The sequence below is a fragment of the Streptopelia decaocto genome (assembly GCF_964273445.1).
Source record: "Streptopelia decaocto genome assembly, chromosome: 1".
NCBI lineage: Eukaryota > Metazoa > Chordata > Aves > Columbiformes > Columbidae > Streptopelia > Streptopelia decaocto.
Window position 1 is genome coordinate 66,925,091 of NC_138663.1, and position 19,001 is coordinate 66,944,091.

The 19,001-nt window shown below is 38.2% G+C and overlaps 1 protein-coding gene across 1 annotated transcript in view; it reads right to left on the minus strand.

The window, feature by feature from the left end:
* Positions 1-254: 254 nt before the first annotated feature.
* IPO8 (importin 8) overlaps positions 255-19,001 on the minus strand; it is a 53,381-nt gene continuing 34,634 nt past the window's right edge. The window contains exons 17-25 of the mRNA XM_082042985.1: positions 18,071-18,137; positions 17,251-17,376; positions 16,690-16,787; positions 15,557-15,652; positions 13,876-14,096; positions 6,646-6,851; positions 4,957-5,175; positions 4,186-4,302; positions 255-3,487 (exon numbers count right to left, since the gene is read on the minus strand). Coding sequence (XP_081899111.1) covers positions 3,390-3,487; positions 4,186-4,302; positions 4,957-5,175; positions 6,646-6,851; positions 13,876-14,096; positions 15,557-15,652; positions 16,690-16,787; positions 17,251-17,376; positions 18,071-18,137 — 1,248 coding nt within the window. The 3' untranslated portion in view covers positions 255-3,389. The remainder of the gene's footprint in view (positions 3,488-4,185; positions 4,303-4,956; positions 5,176-6,645; positions 6,852-13,875; positions 14,097-15,556; positions 15,653-16,689; positions 16,788-17,250; positions 17,377-18,070; positions 18,138-19,001) is intronic.

Below are 19,001 nucleotides of genomic sequence, written 5' to 3' on the forward strand. Positions count from 1 at the left end.
AATATCATTATGTGTAACATTCTTTCCATGTTTTCACTTACACTCCCAAAGCACATTTATTTCAATCAGTGTGCACATATGGGTTTGGGGTAGGGGGGGTTGTTGGGGTTTTTTTTTAGCTTTTTCTTTAGCTTGATATTCTGCACTTTCTGAAGCTCAACATTTTGATTAAAGATTTTGCTTTGTGATGAAAGCAAACCAAGTACTTTAACTTTGAAAGACAGAGAGCAAAAAGAAGCAGCCAAAACATGTGGTGATTCTTGTTTTTCTTTCAAGAGTGACAAAACAGCATATGCAATTCAATACCAAAGACCAGTTAATTTTAGCTGAAAAAAGCAGCTTATCATAGAACATTTGCTATGATTATAATATGTAATCCTAATTTCCTATGTAAAGCCCCCATGGTGCCCATACAAGTCACCTTCACACTTTGGGAACACGGGCATGGGGCAACATAGGTCACTGGTTATCAGCCTCTGTTTTATTTTACAACACATTCATGATTCTCTGTACTTCCAACAGCAAATACATCATGCTTGGTTGGCCAGTGCTGGTATCTGATACTCCATGATTACCTTGGCTTCAAAGTGAGACAGTAATGCGCATTTGTGTTACTCTCCCTTTAACGTAGTACAAAGCTGGACACAACTCATAAAGAAATCCCTAAAATCCATTACCTATTTATGATCATGTACAAACGGATATTTATCATGTTAAAAGAGAACCATATGTTAAAGCGGAGGCTAGAGCCCAATAAATCTTTTTGGATGAGATCCCTTTTCAAAAAAAAGGAATAAAATAATTAACATTTGCTTTTGCCAGTAGAAACATTTGCTCATGAATCTCCTGGGAAGGGAAGGGCATTTAACCTTTTTCCAGGCCATCCCCTCAGACATCTCTGACCCCTGCCGCAAAACAGACAACAAAGATTCCCGACTCCATGTTGCCTATTAAACCCCTTGTAAGAAACATCTGGATGAAATTTTCTTGGCAGTTGATCTGAGAAGTATACAAGAAGCAGAACTAGGGAGCAGCCATAGTTCAGCTGAGTGACACAAAGATGATCCTATGCAAAAGCAGAGTTCTCCTTGAATGCATCAACTCCTGAATATTAGCTTGTGACTGTGTGAACAACCTCATTAGCACAAAAAACAAATAAGCCCCTCTTCCACTTTGCATGAGTGTAGAGAAGGAAAATGGGCTCTGAAAGAAACCCATCCACAATATATTTTTTTTTAAATAAAATAATAGCAGGCTTAAACAGTTTACCTGCCTAATACTTCAATTATCAGGTAAGAGAGAAGTTGGCCGTGTCCTTAACTTCCAGAAAAACATTTATTAGATCTGTGAACAATTTCAAAACTTCTATGGTTTCTGAGAAGCTCACCAACAAACTGGATGTACCACTTTCCTGCCTTCTCAGTCAATACAACCCCAGGCCTAAATTAGCAAAAGTGACCTACAATTTTCATGGCCTGGCATTCAATATAAAGGATGTCCTGGCCCTCTGCTGCTTGAGCTTAAAGAGCCTGTCCAAGGCAGCTCAATGTATTGTTCACTTTTGGAAATGCAGACCCTGGAATGCTCATAGTTTTCTATACAAACAAAAGACCTAAAAGTGAGAAATTTTCATGGTTGCTATTTAGTGAGTACCAGCAGTGAAAAACCTACACCATCCAGGCCAACTTTACTTTGCAGTAGAAGGGAAGAAAAACACACAAACAGCAGAGAGAGTCTGACACAAAGGTGCAGGTAAAAGAAAAGCAGTGGAGAACCTTCTGCCCCACAGCTGCCAGGCTGAGAAAATTCCAGGGGATGGAACAAGGAACATGCAAAGATGCTTTGGCCTTTTCCAGAAGCCAAGGTGCAGAGAGCTTCAGATTTATCAGACTGAATTCTAATCACTCTGACATATTAAAAAAAAAAAAAAAGAAAAATAAAAAGTATCAGCACAGTGCAGGGCCAGCAATCTGTACTTCATGTCAGTCATTGAAAATTTAATGGGATATGGGAAAGACTTTGACTTTTCAGCTGGGGCACTGCTCTAAAGACATACATTGTCAGTATGCCCTTAAAATTGCTTGGTAAATATTTTTAAGTCATGAAGAAATTAACACCTAGAAACAAAATCTGGTCTCAACATCTTATCTCTAATCCAAACTTCACATTCTAAAGCACCCCTACTTATTTTGACTAAACCACTGCGATCCCAATAGATCTAAAGGAGGGGTACCTATCCAAATTAGTGCTGCTACCAGGTTCTCACTAAATGACCATATTCACAAACATCTTATTATATGTGTTCCAATTTATAAGAAACCAGTCTTTGAAATTTAGGAAAAATCTGGCAGATAATGAAATTTCAGCATGACACAAGAACAGCCAAACTGAATGCAGACCAGAAACTCAACCACAGAAGTGTAAGAGTAAGAAGAAATAAGTTAGAAGCTGTTTTACTTCTATTAAGGTAAATAAAATACTGTAAATATTTTGTACCACATTATTCAGTACTACCACTGGAATGGTAATGAATGAATAAAAACAGAAAAGAGGTTTCTAGAATCCCAAGTAAAATTCAATATTCAGCAAAAACAGTGGAAATTAAAAGTTGTCATGTAGAACATCTACATGCGAGGGCCACACCACTTATCCAGGCAGGAGGTAACATCAATAGGTAGATTTAGGGGAGCCACCTGCCATGTGTGTCATCATAACTCAAGTGAGTTTATTCCATTGCTAAGAGAAATAATTTAAGACTACTGCATCAAGGGAAAATCTGCAGTATTGTTGAGACCCTTTGCTGTTACCAGTGTATGCTTTGCAACTCCAACAGACACCTCCCTCTACACGTTTGGTCTGCACCAAGTAGGGAAGATGAGATAATATTCTGAATCCAGCAATGTGTACTCAACCAACGAACAATCAAACCAAGCAGTAAAAAGCAAGTGACTGGAAAACATGGAACCGAGGCTTACAGTGTATCAAGAAATGTCCTTACACTTTAAAAAATTATAATGCACTCCAAAATCCATTTGTTCAGGCAATCCATGTACAACAGAAGGCACTGTTATCCATATGAATCTATCAATTCTGCACGGCAAAAACCTGAGAAGTGCAACTCAATTAGATGCAGCCTGGCCCCTCCCAGTCGTTCAGGTTCCTTGAGGACAAATGTTTCCTTTCAGTCCACCAAATTATAGACACACCACAAGAATTTGTACATTACAGTAGCTGGTTAGAAAGAGCATTCTGGTGGGGGAAGCACACTGCTATTTTTCCAGAAAACCTTCAGCAGCATTAAATTACCCTCCCCTATCACTCAGAACTCGCGATGATTTCAAGAAAATGTAGTGATGAGACCCTTTCCATTGACCTTTGTAGCTGATCCTTCAGTTGCCACCAGGAGTACTTCCAGCAAAGTTAAATGCTGTGATCAGTCCTTTGTTGTCAAACGTGTAGCCACTTTGTTGTTCTATTGTCTTAGTCTCTAGAATTCAAAGAAGGGAAAGGATATGAAAAATAGTCTACAGAGAACGCTTTTGCCAGAAACAATACCATTAAGAATTAAAAGTTATGGAAAAACCTCTTGGCTGAGTCAAAATTTTGTTCCCTAAATGTAGTGACAGTAATAAATTACACTCAAGATTTTCTCTAAATGCATAATCGCAAACACCTCTACAACAAAACTGAGAAATGAAGCCTCTACAGAATCAGGGTACATTACACTATTCTGCAAGCTTTTTTATTAAATCTGAATTTATTTTCCCTGATGCAAGCTTTCTAAACACCTGAAATCTTACACTGACTGTGAAGGCAATGTTAGCGGTTAAAAAGTTACAAAACTGCTAAACACATAATAACCTATAGCAATCTTCATCAAATGCCTGGCTGACAGCTAGGTGTTGCCTTAATTTGCTCTTCATTTCAAATGCCAGATTGTGCAAAACTAGTTCATACCCTGTTCAAACAGCAGCACATGTCAGTGAGAAGGCAATTAATTGAAAGTAACAGTAATCTATCTGAATAACACACACTTCCAGGCAAGGGATAATATATGCACAATATCCTACTCAGGCCTCTCAGAAAATGCTAATTAGCACAGAGATTTATTCTCGTATTGTTGCGGATTAGATGCAATTCCAACATCCTTGCAACAGATAAAATGGCCCAAGAGAAGCGACTCACCTGCAGCATTTCGCCGGTGCTCTGCTAATGTATAAATTTCCTGCAGCTGTTTCTTCTGATCCTCACTCAGCGGTGCTGTCAGCGAGTGGTACCACGCCGCATCTCGGCTCTGCACAGCTGTCAGAACAGGAAGGGATGAAAAGTGATTATCAGGTTATATTGCAAGCTCATTTCACAACAACAAAACGAAACCCATGGAATCTCTGGTTGGTTTTAACAGAGAATTTGCACTGCAAAACAGGTTTAGTATTCCTGACAGAATCCTCACTGTAGTAGAGGCAATCCATTTTGGGGAATTTGATTACATCCTCCGCTTTCTGAAACAGAAAGTTAACCATGTGGCTGTTACTCACGGACAATTATGAAGTGAATCTTTTAATTTAAAACTTACATCAAAACTAAAACCAACAGGATTAGTCAAACAGGAAAGGGAGAAATTATTTCTCCATTATGATTGCAACACCTAGAAAGAAACAAATATTTCTATATGTAGGAGTCCCTCTAGTGACCAAGTCCCACTTATTCAGGCTGTGATTAAAAAGTCCCAAAAGAGAATTAATCTCTGGATGTATTTGGTACCATTTGTGTTTTGCAGTACTTGTAAGCCAAAAAAATATTATGTCTAGCATTAGAAAGCAAAATCACATTTTCCAGTCTCAATGATCTAAATTATTACTCGTAACGCAGAAAACGGTTTTCTAAGTGACGACCATGAACATCTCCAAACTATTTCACCATGTTATATCATTCTGCCAGCTTGCAAACACATACCTAAAAGTGCTTGAGTAAAAAACTGGTATTCATCAACACCATTTTCAAGGTCAAGAGGTGTGCTGAACCCTTCAAGAGCAGTCTCCTCCAAGGCATCTTCATCCCAGTCATCATCGTCATCATCTTCATCCTCCTCCTCTCCACCTCCTCCTCCACCATGGTTCTCTTGCATCGCCTGGCTCACTTCGTTTGTCTCCTCCTCATCACTCGGTATCTCCTCTGCAGAAGCAATGATTAGAAAGTATAGGGAAACAATGGCTTGCGAATGAAGAACAATTAATAAATCTAGGTTTCAGCTGGAAAGGGGACCCTCTGTTAACACCCCTTCCCCAAAACCTTAGAAGAACTGGAAAAATGAAGCTGTTAGGATGTTTCCTACATTCAAGATTCGTTAAACTTTTGTTTTCAAGCACACCTGGGGAATGTGAAACTGCCATCTTTTTTCTTCTTCCATTTATGCACTCATTGTGCATTTATAGGATCCAAAAATGTTGAGGAAATGTGTCTTTGACAAAGTGTTCCATCACTGTGCCTTTTAAATTATGAACAGAGACTTGCCTGGACTTCACAAATTGACACAAAACAAAGAGAAAACCAGACGTGGGGCAAATGTCTGCCTGCTATTCTTCAGAGTGCTCCTTTATTTGAACAAAGTTAAAATCACATCTTTTGCTTAGCTTTACCTTCCATTCTCCTTACGAAAGAAGTATTTCATCCTGAATTAAATGCAACCCCAACATGCAATTCTAAAGACTGCTCTTTCTCACTGAAGGAAAAATATTTGAGACTTGTTTATAATAACCAAGATTCAAAAAAAAAAAAACCCAAACACTTCTAATTCCAAACCTTCAGATCTTCCTGTGTCAACAGTTTAGAAAGAATAAAGATGACTGTATCTGCAACAAACAGAAGCACTGAATCACAGGACAGAAATTTGAAAATTACTGTGGTGTATCCATACTGTATTCCTATGCATTGAGAAGAATTCTGTAATTCCATTACAGAACAATCACGTGTGAAATTTGAGTGGATTACATAATCTGCTTACATGCAATCTAATTTTCAGGCCTCAAACCATCTATCTACTATTCTAAGTCAAATACAGCCACGCATATCTGCCTGCAATACTGTGTAAAATTCTCTCCCCGCAATTCCCTCCACAAGGTATTCTTTGATGTTTTTTCTCTTCTGGCAGACTCAGCAATAAGAGGCCTGTCTGCTCCAGGAACCTTCAGTTGTCTCAAACCCCACTTTACAAATCACCTTCCATTTGAACAAAGAAGACTTGCTAAGATTTCCTTCAAAGTTGACCACAACAGGTCTTTCAAATAGTTGGGTACTAGGAACAGCTTCTTTCCAGGAATCAAGAATATAACCAGTGCTATCCTGGCAAAGTCCTGCTGCCTGTGTGAGAAGACAAAGCACATTGACAACCCACAAGAGTGGATTTGCGAGTTTTGTTGTTACTCTTAACCAATACTACCCTTCCACAAAGTGTTAGCTGTTACACATTGAAACATTTTGGTTTCATTTTGGGAGGAAAAATCAATTCCTAAGATGATCTTTCAAGGACCCACTAAGCCTAGCTATTTTCAGCAGACTAATGAGTCTTAAAAATGAACTGCAATTTCTTACCCCCTTTAAATCAAATCCAGACAAAATCCACAATGTGAAAAGGGGAGATTTTACCATTATCTTCTGCAACGTGTTTTTCATCTTTAGCATGATCCTCATGTTCTGTGAGTTCTCGTGAGGCGCAAACTTGTTTTAAGCCCAGGAAGAGCAGGAGGATTGAAGGGACAATCTGGGCAGCCACAGCATCCACTGCAGGCGGTCGGTTCTGTAATTCCATTAGGATGCTCAGTCCTATTATACACATCTTTCTGTCATGGAGTCTGAAACAATACACACTTGTTAGACAAAAAACAGATTTTCACTGCAAGGACATGTAGAGAGAGCATTACAGTCCTGGTGCCTGATATGGCAGAAGACAGAGACAATGCCATACAGACTGTGTTCAAAGTCTGTGATCAAAGATCCTAAACACATTATTTCCTTCGTTCTGAATGCAAGTTCCCCACTGGAAAGTCCGTTCCCAATAACAATTAAATACCTTTCAAGCACTGGCCAAATTCCTGGAACAACTGTTTCGCATTACCAAATATGAAATCTGTAATGCTAAATAAATACTGTTAAATAATTATGCAGAATATCTTGTCTTTAATAAAGCATTTGATACAGACTATCACCATTAAATAGGATGGAAAATTAATTTGCCTTGGCTTCGATAACAGTACTGTTGCAGGGATTGAAATTAGCAAAAAGACTATTAGTGGAGAGTAATGATAAGCGGGAATGCACTGAATTGCAGGGCACTTTTACAGAGTGCCACAGGGCTAGCTGTATTTAAACATGTTTATTAAAGAGTCCATTTCCAACACTAACTTGAGACACATTGCTAACTCCAGTGAAAGCATGGAAGTAATTCTACCATATCAAGAATAGTTGGCAGCACGCTCAAATAGGGAACTTGCAAATGGCTAGACTTCCAGTAAAACAAACAAATGATAATTGAAGGGAAGGAAAGTCTTGAAATTAGTAGCAGAAAGACTTTTATGTGACCATAGCCAGACTACTAGGTAAAAAGACTATACTCTTAAAAATAAGAACTGATTTTCACTTCCAGAAATAGAAGTCATCTGCAAACAAGACAAGGAAAAATTCTCTAACTTCTTCTGCAGATACTCTTTGGTTCTCCTTTACTGGAAACACCAGCAGTATTCAATTCCTCTCTACCATTATGTTATTTTAATATTAAGGGGTTGAGACAAACTTGTTTTGTTTGAACTATTCAATTTGATGCTGACAGCTTCTGTGCCAGCCTTCTGCAGGACAAGTAGCTCCAGCAAAAAGCTACAGCAAGACCTACAGAAGCCAAGCAAACCCCCAGAGCTGGCAGAAGACGGCAATCCTCCAGACTCTCAGTAGATATTTCCCTACTGAATCAGTTCTACTTTGGAATGAAGAGGATAGAAGTTGAGAGAGAAGAAATTATCAAGTTGTGTGCCACAGTGTAATAAAGCTTACAGGGAAGTGCCAGCTCAATCCACCACTTCAAAAATTGCTACAGAAATACAATTTTAAAAGTGCTTACAATTTAGTTACCAAAGAACCCACACAACATGCTACTGAATTACAATATTCTTTAAGTAATAAAAGTGACTATGTATTACAACTTTCTGAACTTTGCATGTGCTTAAACAAGGCTGGGGATTAAGAGGGATTTCATTACACCCCCCACGTTGTTAGTCCTGTTAGGGCTTAGCGAAGTGATTCCATTCTCAGAGTAGCTGACAACTACAATAAATTATATATGACCATGCGTAACATTATGTTCACAGAGGACCTTCCAAGAAAAACAAAGTCAACCAGCGTATCAAATTACGCGATTTGTCATGTTGGGTTTGGCTGCTCCATTACACATGTTGAAAAATGTACCAAAATGCAAGTAGGCAAAGAGTGTCCTTCCATCACTGCTAACTGCAACACTTTATTTTCAGAAGGAACAGGGCACAAAAGAGGGCATACAGACCAAGCAAGGAAACCGAGGCAGGAGAACAGGGTCTGCTTTCACCATAAAAAATAATAATTAAAAAATAACAACAACAAACACAAAACACTCTTGTGAGTTTATCTATCTTGAAAACAAGCTCAGCACCATTTGCTCTCCTGCCAACACTGTGAAGACCAAAATCCAAGCTAAAGATGATGTTGCCTATGAATGAAGCATAGCTTTTTGAGCACAGTTGTCCTTATTGCAAGTACAAAACAAAAGAACTTCCCCCACCCCTTCTCTCTGCCTGCACCTTCATGCAAGTTTGACCCAAGCTCTGTAATCTATCCACAAGACTTCTATTCTGCATCTTGAAACTGGGAAGCAATGAAATTTCTTCAGTCCCCAAATATATAAAGAAGTAATTTCAGTGTACATGCACTAGAGTAGTTAATGACATTTGGCTCTAACTGTTACAACCATTACACAATGCCAATTGTAAAATGCAACATTGTAAAAAAAAAACAAAACAAAACAACAACTTAGTAATTAGTGGCTTAGCTTCATACTAAACTATCTTTCTGGACAACAAATGAAAGCGCAAGAATCAAGCATTGCTGCTTAAAAGAGAGTCATCATTAGGAAGGAGCCCAAATGGCCAGAAAAATACAGCCTATTTGTCATAATCCATTTTCAAGCTACTAAACAGAGAAGTTGTAAGAATGAACATGTGTCTTCAGAACATGCAGGTTATTAGAAGGCCCACCAGGACAGCAAAAATCCAGGCATGAAGCCATCCTTAGTGAAGCTGAGCCAGAAGGAGACTTGTTTCTTCCACCTGCCAGCAGAGACAAACAGCAGGATAAGCATCCACCTTGCCTGAAGTTCGGCGTTCTGCTGTGCCCCAGCTGTACCAAGTACCCACGGGACTGAACAAGCAAAACAGAGTTTAATGTCATTTACATATTTTCATAATGGCATAGAACAGTCTCAGGACCATTCCTTTGCTATCCAAAGGCTCATTATCTCAGCAGCCTTCCATCTGCATGAGGGAGCCTGGATACAATTCTCCTTAGCGCTTTGTGCTTCAAGATCCGTACTTATTTGCTCATCAAAACACAATAGTCCTCCCTAACAATCATGGACTTTACTTGCTCCCCCAATGGTATATGAAGCCCGGAGTGCTAAACATGCAACGCATGGCAGTGCAATGCACAACTCCTGGGCAATCTGTTCTTAAAAAGCTGCGTGTGGTCTTCATAATCCGCAGGACTTTTTCTTGCTAATACACTTCCTTCAAACACAGGACAAAAAGGTCCAAGAATCTTTTGTATTTAAAACCAAGCTGAAAGTGTTTCAAAGGAAAAAAAAATAATCACTAAGCTTTTCCTTTACTGGTTTGCTTTGCTCCTTTATGTGAGGATCAAGTTGCTTTCTATTACATCAATCCAGTTCCTTGACAAACTGCAAATAATTAGCCATTTCCTTCTAGCTGCAGAGTTGGAACCAACCCTCTTTTCCTATATAAAACCTAAATTTTATATATAACTCTGAGAAAACTAGGATTTCTAACTATTTAAACTCCTATCAAATAAATCCCCATATTCAACTTCTAAAAAAATAAAATCACTTTTTTTTTTTAAAGCAAATTAGATTTTCCTTTCACCCTACTTTCCACAGAAGAATTTTTAGTATGAGAATTACTATCGCTCTTGCAGAAGTCTCACCCAAATTTCAGCTGCCAGGGAAAACATGGAAAGCAGTCAAGGAACAAATGTTTCTACAAATGGCTTTTCAGTTTGAGGTTATTACAGAAAATATTTAGAAATAAATAAACACAATATACTGTGGTAAATGGGTATTATGGGCACACGTCCACAGATACATAAGATCCACAATGACATACTGGATTTATGCAGAGCCTTACATTGAGTTCTCAGCTCTCCTCGCCTGAGTCATTTTTAATACTCCAAATTTCTAATCGGCTTTAAATAGTTTCCATACTTTTAACGGAAGAACAGCTACTTATCCTACCATAACTGCTTTCCCCCCACAAGAGGTATTATTCTCATGGATTTCGTCTCATGCATTCACAAAGTGCTGCCTGAGAAATCCTGCATTCTCTTGGCAAACACTGTTGGCTTCAGCCTGAGAGCATGCGGACACGCACAACCCTGCCGCTGGCAGAGCAGAATCTACGGGTAGTAGGACCTCACATGAGCAGAAGACAGACAGAGGGTTGCGAGATTTATGGAGAGCCACTGCTACCAGTAAGTCACATATTTTCTGCACAGATGGGAAAGAAACGGCAGGAAGATTCACCTGGTCCTTCACACGTGGAAGGGACTCTACTTTGTTCTTCTCCAGTTTCTCTAGGATCTCTGAGTCTTCCAACTGGTTTGAATTTGAGCCTAAAACTGCCTCTTGCTGGAAAACAATCTATAATAACTGCAACCCAAAGCAGCAGCGAATGATGGGTGGTGGGAAAAAGGACTGTATAGTTCAAGGTGCCCACTGCTGTCCGCACTGACGAAGACATGAAATCTGCAGGGGCGGACCCAAGAAGGGTTTCAAGAAAGTCAGGTTTTGTTTGCATTTCTGTCTTTTCCTGCTTGGTTAGGCCTCTGAGTATCTGGCTGCTGTTCAGATCATGACCCTTGCTACCCTTACTGAAACAAATTGTCTTTTAGAAGTCGTGCTGTCCAGAGGGAAAGGGAGGAAGACCATTACATCACATTGCATCACCGTGCCTGACAAGCGGGACTGAGGAGACAGCACTGAAGGAAGAGCAACTTTTAGATTTAAGCAATATTACAGATATTTATTTCACTGCTGGTAGTAGCAGATCAAAGAGATACATTTTGATCTGCTGCCGTTCAAGTGCAGAGTCTGAGCAGAATCTTGCAAGATGATCTCCATTTTCAGTGTCATAAGCTTTGTCAACTTTTGCCTCAGCTCTGAAGAATTTAGTTGAACACTAGTTGCAGTAGCTGATGCTTTTTGAAAAGCGACAAAAAAGAACGGAATGTTAAGCTGTAGCCTACAGGAGTACTTGAGGTTGGCATCTAGTCAGATCTCAGCGTTTTTCCCTTCTGAATCTGACTAGTTTCTCACCAAATGCTCCAGGATGAACAGTTTAAGGCTATACATCTCTTTCATTTTTTATTTCTTTGAAAAAAAGGAATGACACATTTACCTCCTATAGGGAATATCTTCTTTCATACTGTCTCTGTATGCATTCAGCATTTGATATGCAGTAGAAAAAATGACTACACAGAGCTGAATCTCAAGAACTTTGCTTCAGCCATAAGAAAAAAAAAATAAAAATCAGTACATGGAAATCCTAAAAATTCTTGGTCTTTTTTAAAGTCGGTAGATGTAAAAATAATTCAGTAATTAACAATAACATCTCCACAAAGTGTAGAAGTTGTAGACTTAAATGTGCCCTTTTCCAGCCACGGGCACTCCAAAAGAAATGAGGGACACTGGGTCCTTTATGCTTTCTTTGTCACCCACTCAAGTAACCCCTCTAATTGATAAGATGTGTATTTCTGTTAAGATACAGGACGTACCATAGCCATTCTGTATATACAGTGGGCAGAAGAAGTCAGAATGTTTGTGATAATATGAGCTGTCTGGTTTTGTTATAATGACTACAATATTTTTTTTCCTCACTTTTTATCTGTTTAATTTTGTACTTTTTATTTTTTTTATTTCAAGGAGAGAGTGCTATGGTAACACCTTGGAATACAGACATCAATGGGGAGTCTGCACAAAGCCTGTATACACCCAAGTAGGCAATTTCTCTGGTATCTCCAAATGGTTTTCATTCTAGTAAAACAGACAGAATTAATGTGCAGACCTGAAATAAAGTAGTCTATGTTGCAGTTCTCCAAACTACTGTGCTTTCACACTCATCCCACTAAAATGTGTACTTAGGGCAGAGGAGGGAGGAAAACAAATTTTACTGTGTACATTTGGTACGTGTTTTAAAAATATTACAGAGGGCATGCTCAGGGCAAAACCTGCTTATACCAGTTGGCCATTGATTAACTGGGAGTCATTATTTTATTACAGGTACAGTAAAGGTAATGCAGCGCTATAAAGCACCACACAGTTCTAAATTCAAGATGGACAACTGGGACAATAATGCAGCTATACCAAGATGGTGTATAATTCTGTTCATGAAAGATTAACTCAAGTAAGAATTGGTACAGAGAAAAGCTTACTTGGATGACTGCGAAGTGGAGAAACCTAATTATAAGAAACCCCCAAGACACTTGCTTAGAATTGGAAAGACAAGACTGTATCAATAAAAAACAGGTAGGAAAAGAAAGACAACCTACAATAAGGTGTGCATCTGTGGGTCAGGAGCTGCTGCCTGGGCCCATGCTCATTCTTGGGATGACTCCTGACACGCTGACACTTCACTTAATCTGTTGACATAGACTATACACAGAGAAGACGCGTTCTAAGCTTACCCGTACACCTGCAGTCAGATGTCAGCCCCAATGACAAAACGTACCTCACAGCGGGAAGGTGAGAGGAAGCTGTTAACTACATCTGACTGTCTGACTGCCCTTGAGTGGATTTGAATCTCACAGTTGGATGCCACATCTTCAGCCAAGAGGCAAGCACCAGCTGCCGAGCATGGGACTTCACGTCTGCCCAGCATCAAGTGTGTGCTTAACTATGCGATGACAGGCTTTGTCCACCTTCATTTACTTTAAAAATGTTCAGCTCCTACCCAAGTGCACACTAGTGCAGCGAACACACATGTTCAAGGGAGGTCGGATTGAATTTTAAGTTCAGGGGTTATGCTAAACATCCAGTACACCAATGGCATAATGATAAAGATGCAAAGATGATCATGAACAACTCATAGGGATTAAAATCAGAGTGTGGGATTCATTGGAAAGAATAACGGTTTTTTAACATTAAATGAAGCCATTAAAAATACTTTACAAAATATAGAAGAGAAAAGATGGACACACTGTGTTTCAGAAAAAAAGTTAACATCTTGCTGAAAAACAGCTGGCCAGCTGCATGCTGGACCATCTACTGAAGGAGCAGATAGTTTCTGATTAAGAAACATAAAATAATTCTGAAATATGATATGTATCATAGCCTTGCATCCTCACAGCACAGAAAATTCAGCACGTAGCTCAACAAACCAAGAAAAGTTACAGGGACATAAGTCACATTTACTGGCATCACAGCAATTAGAGCTGGTGTGGACTATTGTTATTTAGACTAGCAAAGGAATGAGAACTCTTTCATCAACATGACTAGGGATGCAAACAGAAGTGAAAAAAAACATCAAACCCATGGACTCTCAAAAAAAAAAAACCCCACACAATACTTGCCCAAGAAAACAGTCTGTGTCATTCATCCACTGGTTTATGAACTGTGCAGTGATGGGCTCAGGATTGTGTGGAAATCTGATGTTCTCCAAGGTGTGCAGAAGTAGGTCAGGATTGTAGTAGAGCGCAGCTATGGCAACCTGAAGACACATGGTACGAAGCTCGCTTGTTTTAACTCCTCTAGTTAACCGCTCCAGAACAGCCTCCACAAAGAGTGGAATACACTGGGCATAGAAGTATGAAAGGAAAGGAGAAAAACAAAGAAAAACAGACATTATACATGTTGCCAGATTATATAACAGTTTAAAATACTTTTATCAGAACTGTTCTCCAGAGTTAAATGAAGTCCAGGTATGACCTAGGAACACATTCTATTCACTTCCTAGTATAAGAGCATTTTAAGCCTCTCCTGGCATGCTTATAAATCTTTCGCAAAACAACCATAATCTGAGCTAAGAACTGCCAATGTTATTATTCTCAGCATGGAAAGGAATATTTGGGGCCATTTGGTGGAATTTGTTCTAGCATGTATAAAAGGTTTAGAAAATAACTCAGAGGCATTCTCATATTTAAATAAAGATATCCAACAATTTCAAAACCAACAGGCATTAAAAATGGAATTACCTAAATCTGAAAGAAAAAGAAGTTTTTCCTAACAAATGTAAGTGATATTAAATTTATGATAAAAGTTCGAAATGAGTGAGCTTATTCAGATAAAAGCAAGTATGCACAAATTTCTACCCAATGACATAAACATCTACATATACTTCAATGTGCAGGTTTATGCTTGACAATAATTTTGGAAGCATTATGAGTGTTTTAGTTCATGAGTTTCAGTTCAGTGTGCAACCATTTTAATTGACAGAGCTGTGGAGCTCAGTTAAGCCTTCCACCACATACTTACTTCAATGCAAATGCATGCAATTCACTTTAATCCCTTCCAGATTTCTTTTAAAAATAAAATCTTCCAGGGAACAGTTTTATCTTCATTACTTCATAATTACATTAGTAAATTTATACTGGTTTCAGTGACATTAACTGAAAATTTATCACTGCAGTCCACAGATTGCACTGTGGCAACATCAAACACGACGTGTTAAAGTAATTTAGGCTGGAGTGTTATGTAAAACATAAGACCAGAATTTAGCCCTTAATAAGAAAAAAGACTACTATCTAAAAGCATATTTTAACAAACAGGAAAACTGTGATGATATTTTTCCCAGCAACCACAATCCAGCCACACTAAAAATTCTTCATTTCCAAATGCATCGAGCAATTAAAAACATTAAAAAGAAACAACTTCAGTAGTTGGATATGTATAGTTAACATTTCAGCCACATTAGTTTTAACAGCGTGTGTTTTGCATTAAAAGGGAAGTCCTATCAGGAAAAGCAACAAAACAAAACAAAACAAAACAAAAGACAATCCTGCACATCATACTATATCTTTACCTTACAGCCTATATTCGTTTTCCAGTCATGCCCATGAATCTCTGATCTCAAAAAAACCCCTCAAATTAACCAAACCTTACAACCTCTCTTGAGCTCATTTACTCCTTTCTGTACTTCTCCCCATTCCCACACTTTACCTTTCCCTCAAATTCTCCTATTCCAACTGCTCTTCCCAGGAATCATACACGTCATTGGAAGCCAGTAAAAGAGAAAATCTATTCAATATATATCACCTGGTCAATACCCCGTCCTTTGCATTGAAGAACAATTACTTCTAAGAGTTTGGCTGCATGGCACTCTGCATCTTCTCCTGCATCTCCTGTTAATACCTAACAACCAAAATGACAATTCAGTTTATCAATATTAATCACTGACAACTTTGAAAGCAAGTGCTCCTGTACCTGCACCCATCAAACACCCTCTATATGACATATACATATCTATTCATGCTATATTTTGTGAGGAACTAAGACACATAAAAAATCATCTATACAGGACATAAAAAAGGATAAGTGGCTAAAGATGAATTTAAAAATTTAGAAGAAATCGCCATAGTTCTTTATGAATGTTAGTATTCTTTATATGTCATTGTTTTCCCTTTTTTAAAGGAAATGTCACTTAGAATATTTATTGATGTCTTCCATGTTCTGCTTCAATTTTTTTACTTCAATGCTAATATAGACACTGGCAGATTAACAGCCTGGCAAAGTGAAGTCCTCTCTCTAGGCTACTTTCTGATTAAAAACAAGATGTGTGCAATCCCTCTGTGTATTCACATATACATGAAACTGCCTGCTGCTTCTCAGTACATTTCAACCCTATGGTCAGTGCCAATCAAACCTGACAAAGAAACAGAATTCTCGAACACATTCTATCTATATAAGTTTCTTAAAAATAAGCAGGTAGCTAAATGTCTAACACTCTATAATGCCCAAAATCAGAGAAAGGCTGCAGCATGATCTCTTAATTATACATGAGAGAATCGGCATAAAAGAGAAACATTATAAATGTCGGAAGAACTTCAAATGAGTTCACAGCTTAGCTGACAACTAGAGAATCTAATCACAAGATGTACAACCCAAGGAAATCAGGCTTCATTAATTCCTCTACTTACCAAAATAGCTGTTCATAGAAGAGAGTCGAGATGAACAGCAACTTTCTCCCACACAGATTTTGTGCGTGCAATTTTTTTAAAAGCATGTCACTTAAAAAGTGTGAAGGTGCTATGTGTACTCAGAACTGAGTCGAGACCAGATTTCATTTCATTCTGAAATGACCGGCCACCACCTGGCATATTCAGGTCACCCTGCTAATCTGATTGTTAAGTACCAGTGATAAGCGCAAGAGTAAGAATCAGAAGCCTTACCTTTTTACACATAGCATAAATGATTTCTAAATGCTTTGGGTTAGACAGTAAAGTATCAGTGTCAATGGTCACATAATTATGCAACAGGGGCATCATATCTGCAGAACAGGGAGAGCAAAGGAGAAAAAAATTACAAACTAATCCATGAAGTGCTAACCAGTGAGGCTGTAATCCTATAATGGGATTCATTAGCTCAGATTCTTGGACATGGTTGGAAACTCAAGCCCTGCAAAGCCTATTCTAGCAGAATTCTTCTACAAAGTGCACCAAGCATGGTACATTCTCAGAAGAAATAACACAGGACTACATCTTAATTAATTAATTAATTTGCTTTGAGTTCAGGACCTCCTACAATAACTGATCACACTGACGGATTTGAACATGCTTCTCCTACTTAAATATGCTCCTGTTACACTCCCACACTAAACAGACGGTCACGGTACGACTCAAACACATGATCGTTCTAAACCCCCACATTAAATGGATGTGACCCTTACAAGGTGGGTTTTTGAGATAAATTCCCAAATAGCAGAAACATAAACAGAATAGAAGTGATCATACCTGCAAAGTACTCAAAGCAATCCTGCTGGAAAACCTCATACAGAACACCTAAAAGCTGCCACATTTGAGGTGAAATCATCTGGCATGTCAAGCTGTAGGCCAAGGAGAGAATTTCTTCATAAAACTCTGGAAAAGATAAACAATTTGAAGCAAGGTGCTTTAAAAAATAAATTTAAATTGCAAACACCTTGAAATCTGAAACCAAGCCACGAGTCATATAACATCTAGAAGACAGTAATTAGGAACTAAATCAATAGGTAGAAAAATAATACAAATTGGAAAAGACTCTTTTAGATGGGCCTTACATTGGCTATAGTTACAACAACATACACAGTTTTTCTTTATAAATACACAGTAGAGAAACATATTACCAGCCCAAAGACATTGTTTCTAAACAATTTACTGCAAAATATTTTTATTTCCCCAACTTCTGTTGTATTTAAAGGCCTTATCACAAAACTGTGTAGCTCTTTAGTACAGGGTATTGATAAAGCAGTAATTTAATCACAGACCGTGTCCATAAAAACACTAATGTAATTGTAGATGTTGTCCTTTAACACAGCTAGCACTGTAATCAGAACCGCATCTACTGCTTTTGAGTCTGACCTCCAGAACACAATAACCAGCCTGACTAATGTACAAGAGACCAGGAGAAACAAATCACAACTGAGAATTCATGTCTTTTTTTTCTTCAGTGAAGCACACCCAAAAAACACGAAGTTCCGTTCAGGAAGACAGTATAGGTTGTAATAATTAAGTTGAGAATTTTTTTTATGTAAAAACATCTAATATTTTTCTAAAAATTATCTCTAAAACATACCTATAACATGTTTCTGCAAAACGAGGCCAATGATCTGTAAACAAATGCTCTCAAGCTGTTGAGTTATCTGAAATAAAAACATAAAGCAGTTTTTTAAAAAACTTAGAAATACAGCAGTTTAATCAATGGATTTCACTAATTCAGTTTGAGAAGTTCATTGAAGCAAAAAGGCTTTAAATCACTCTTTAAATACTGTATTAGCAATCACAATATTATGAAATAAGGTCTCACTGATCTAATTACTCAGATTTTCAATAAACAGTACTGCTTTAAAATTTATGACTTACAGCATTCGGCTTTATTTAAAGAAAAAAATATTTTTTGGTTATTCTACACATCCCATCAAAAACTGTGCCTCTTGTGCTCTCTGGATATAAAGTAACACCGTCCTCAAAATGTTTGTGAAGAAGCCTCTGTCCAAAATCTTGGAAGTAGAATCGGTTTAAAGGCAGAAAGGAAGAGATGCTTTTGCTGAAGGTCTGTGGAGAACTTCCCGGAGTGGGCTCAGCAAGAGGAACACGTGCAGAAACTGGGAGTGTACAACTGTGTTGAAATCAGGATTCAGCTTTGCCCTGTTGGGCAGAGAGACTTCACTTATGAATTAAACTAAATTGCAAGGAGAACTATATGGCCACATTGTAAGTCTAATTAAAACCAGCAAATACAGACATTTCATGATATTACCACAGGTTATTCATTACAGACAGAACCTTGCAGGATGTGAGGCTTTCTGGACTTGTTCTAGCAAAGGGATTATGTATGTGACCACAGATTCATCCACTTTCCTTCAGACACTTGATTCAGAAATGATCGTCCCCTAAAATCTCATCATACTTAATGGTGAAAGGGAAAGGAATTTCCAAGGAGCTTTCAGCCCCATATATCATTTCTATACCATTTATATCACTTCTGAAATAAGATCCTGAGATGA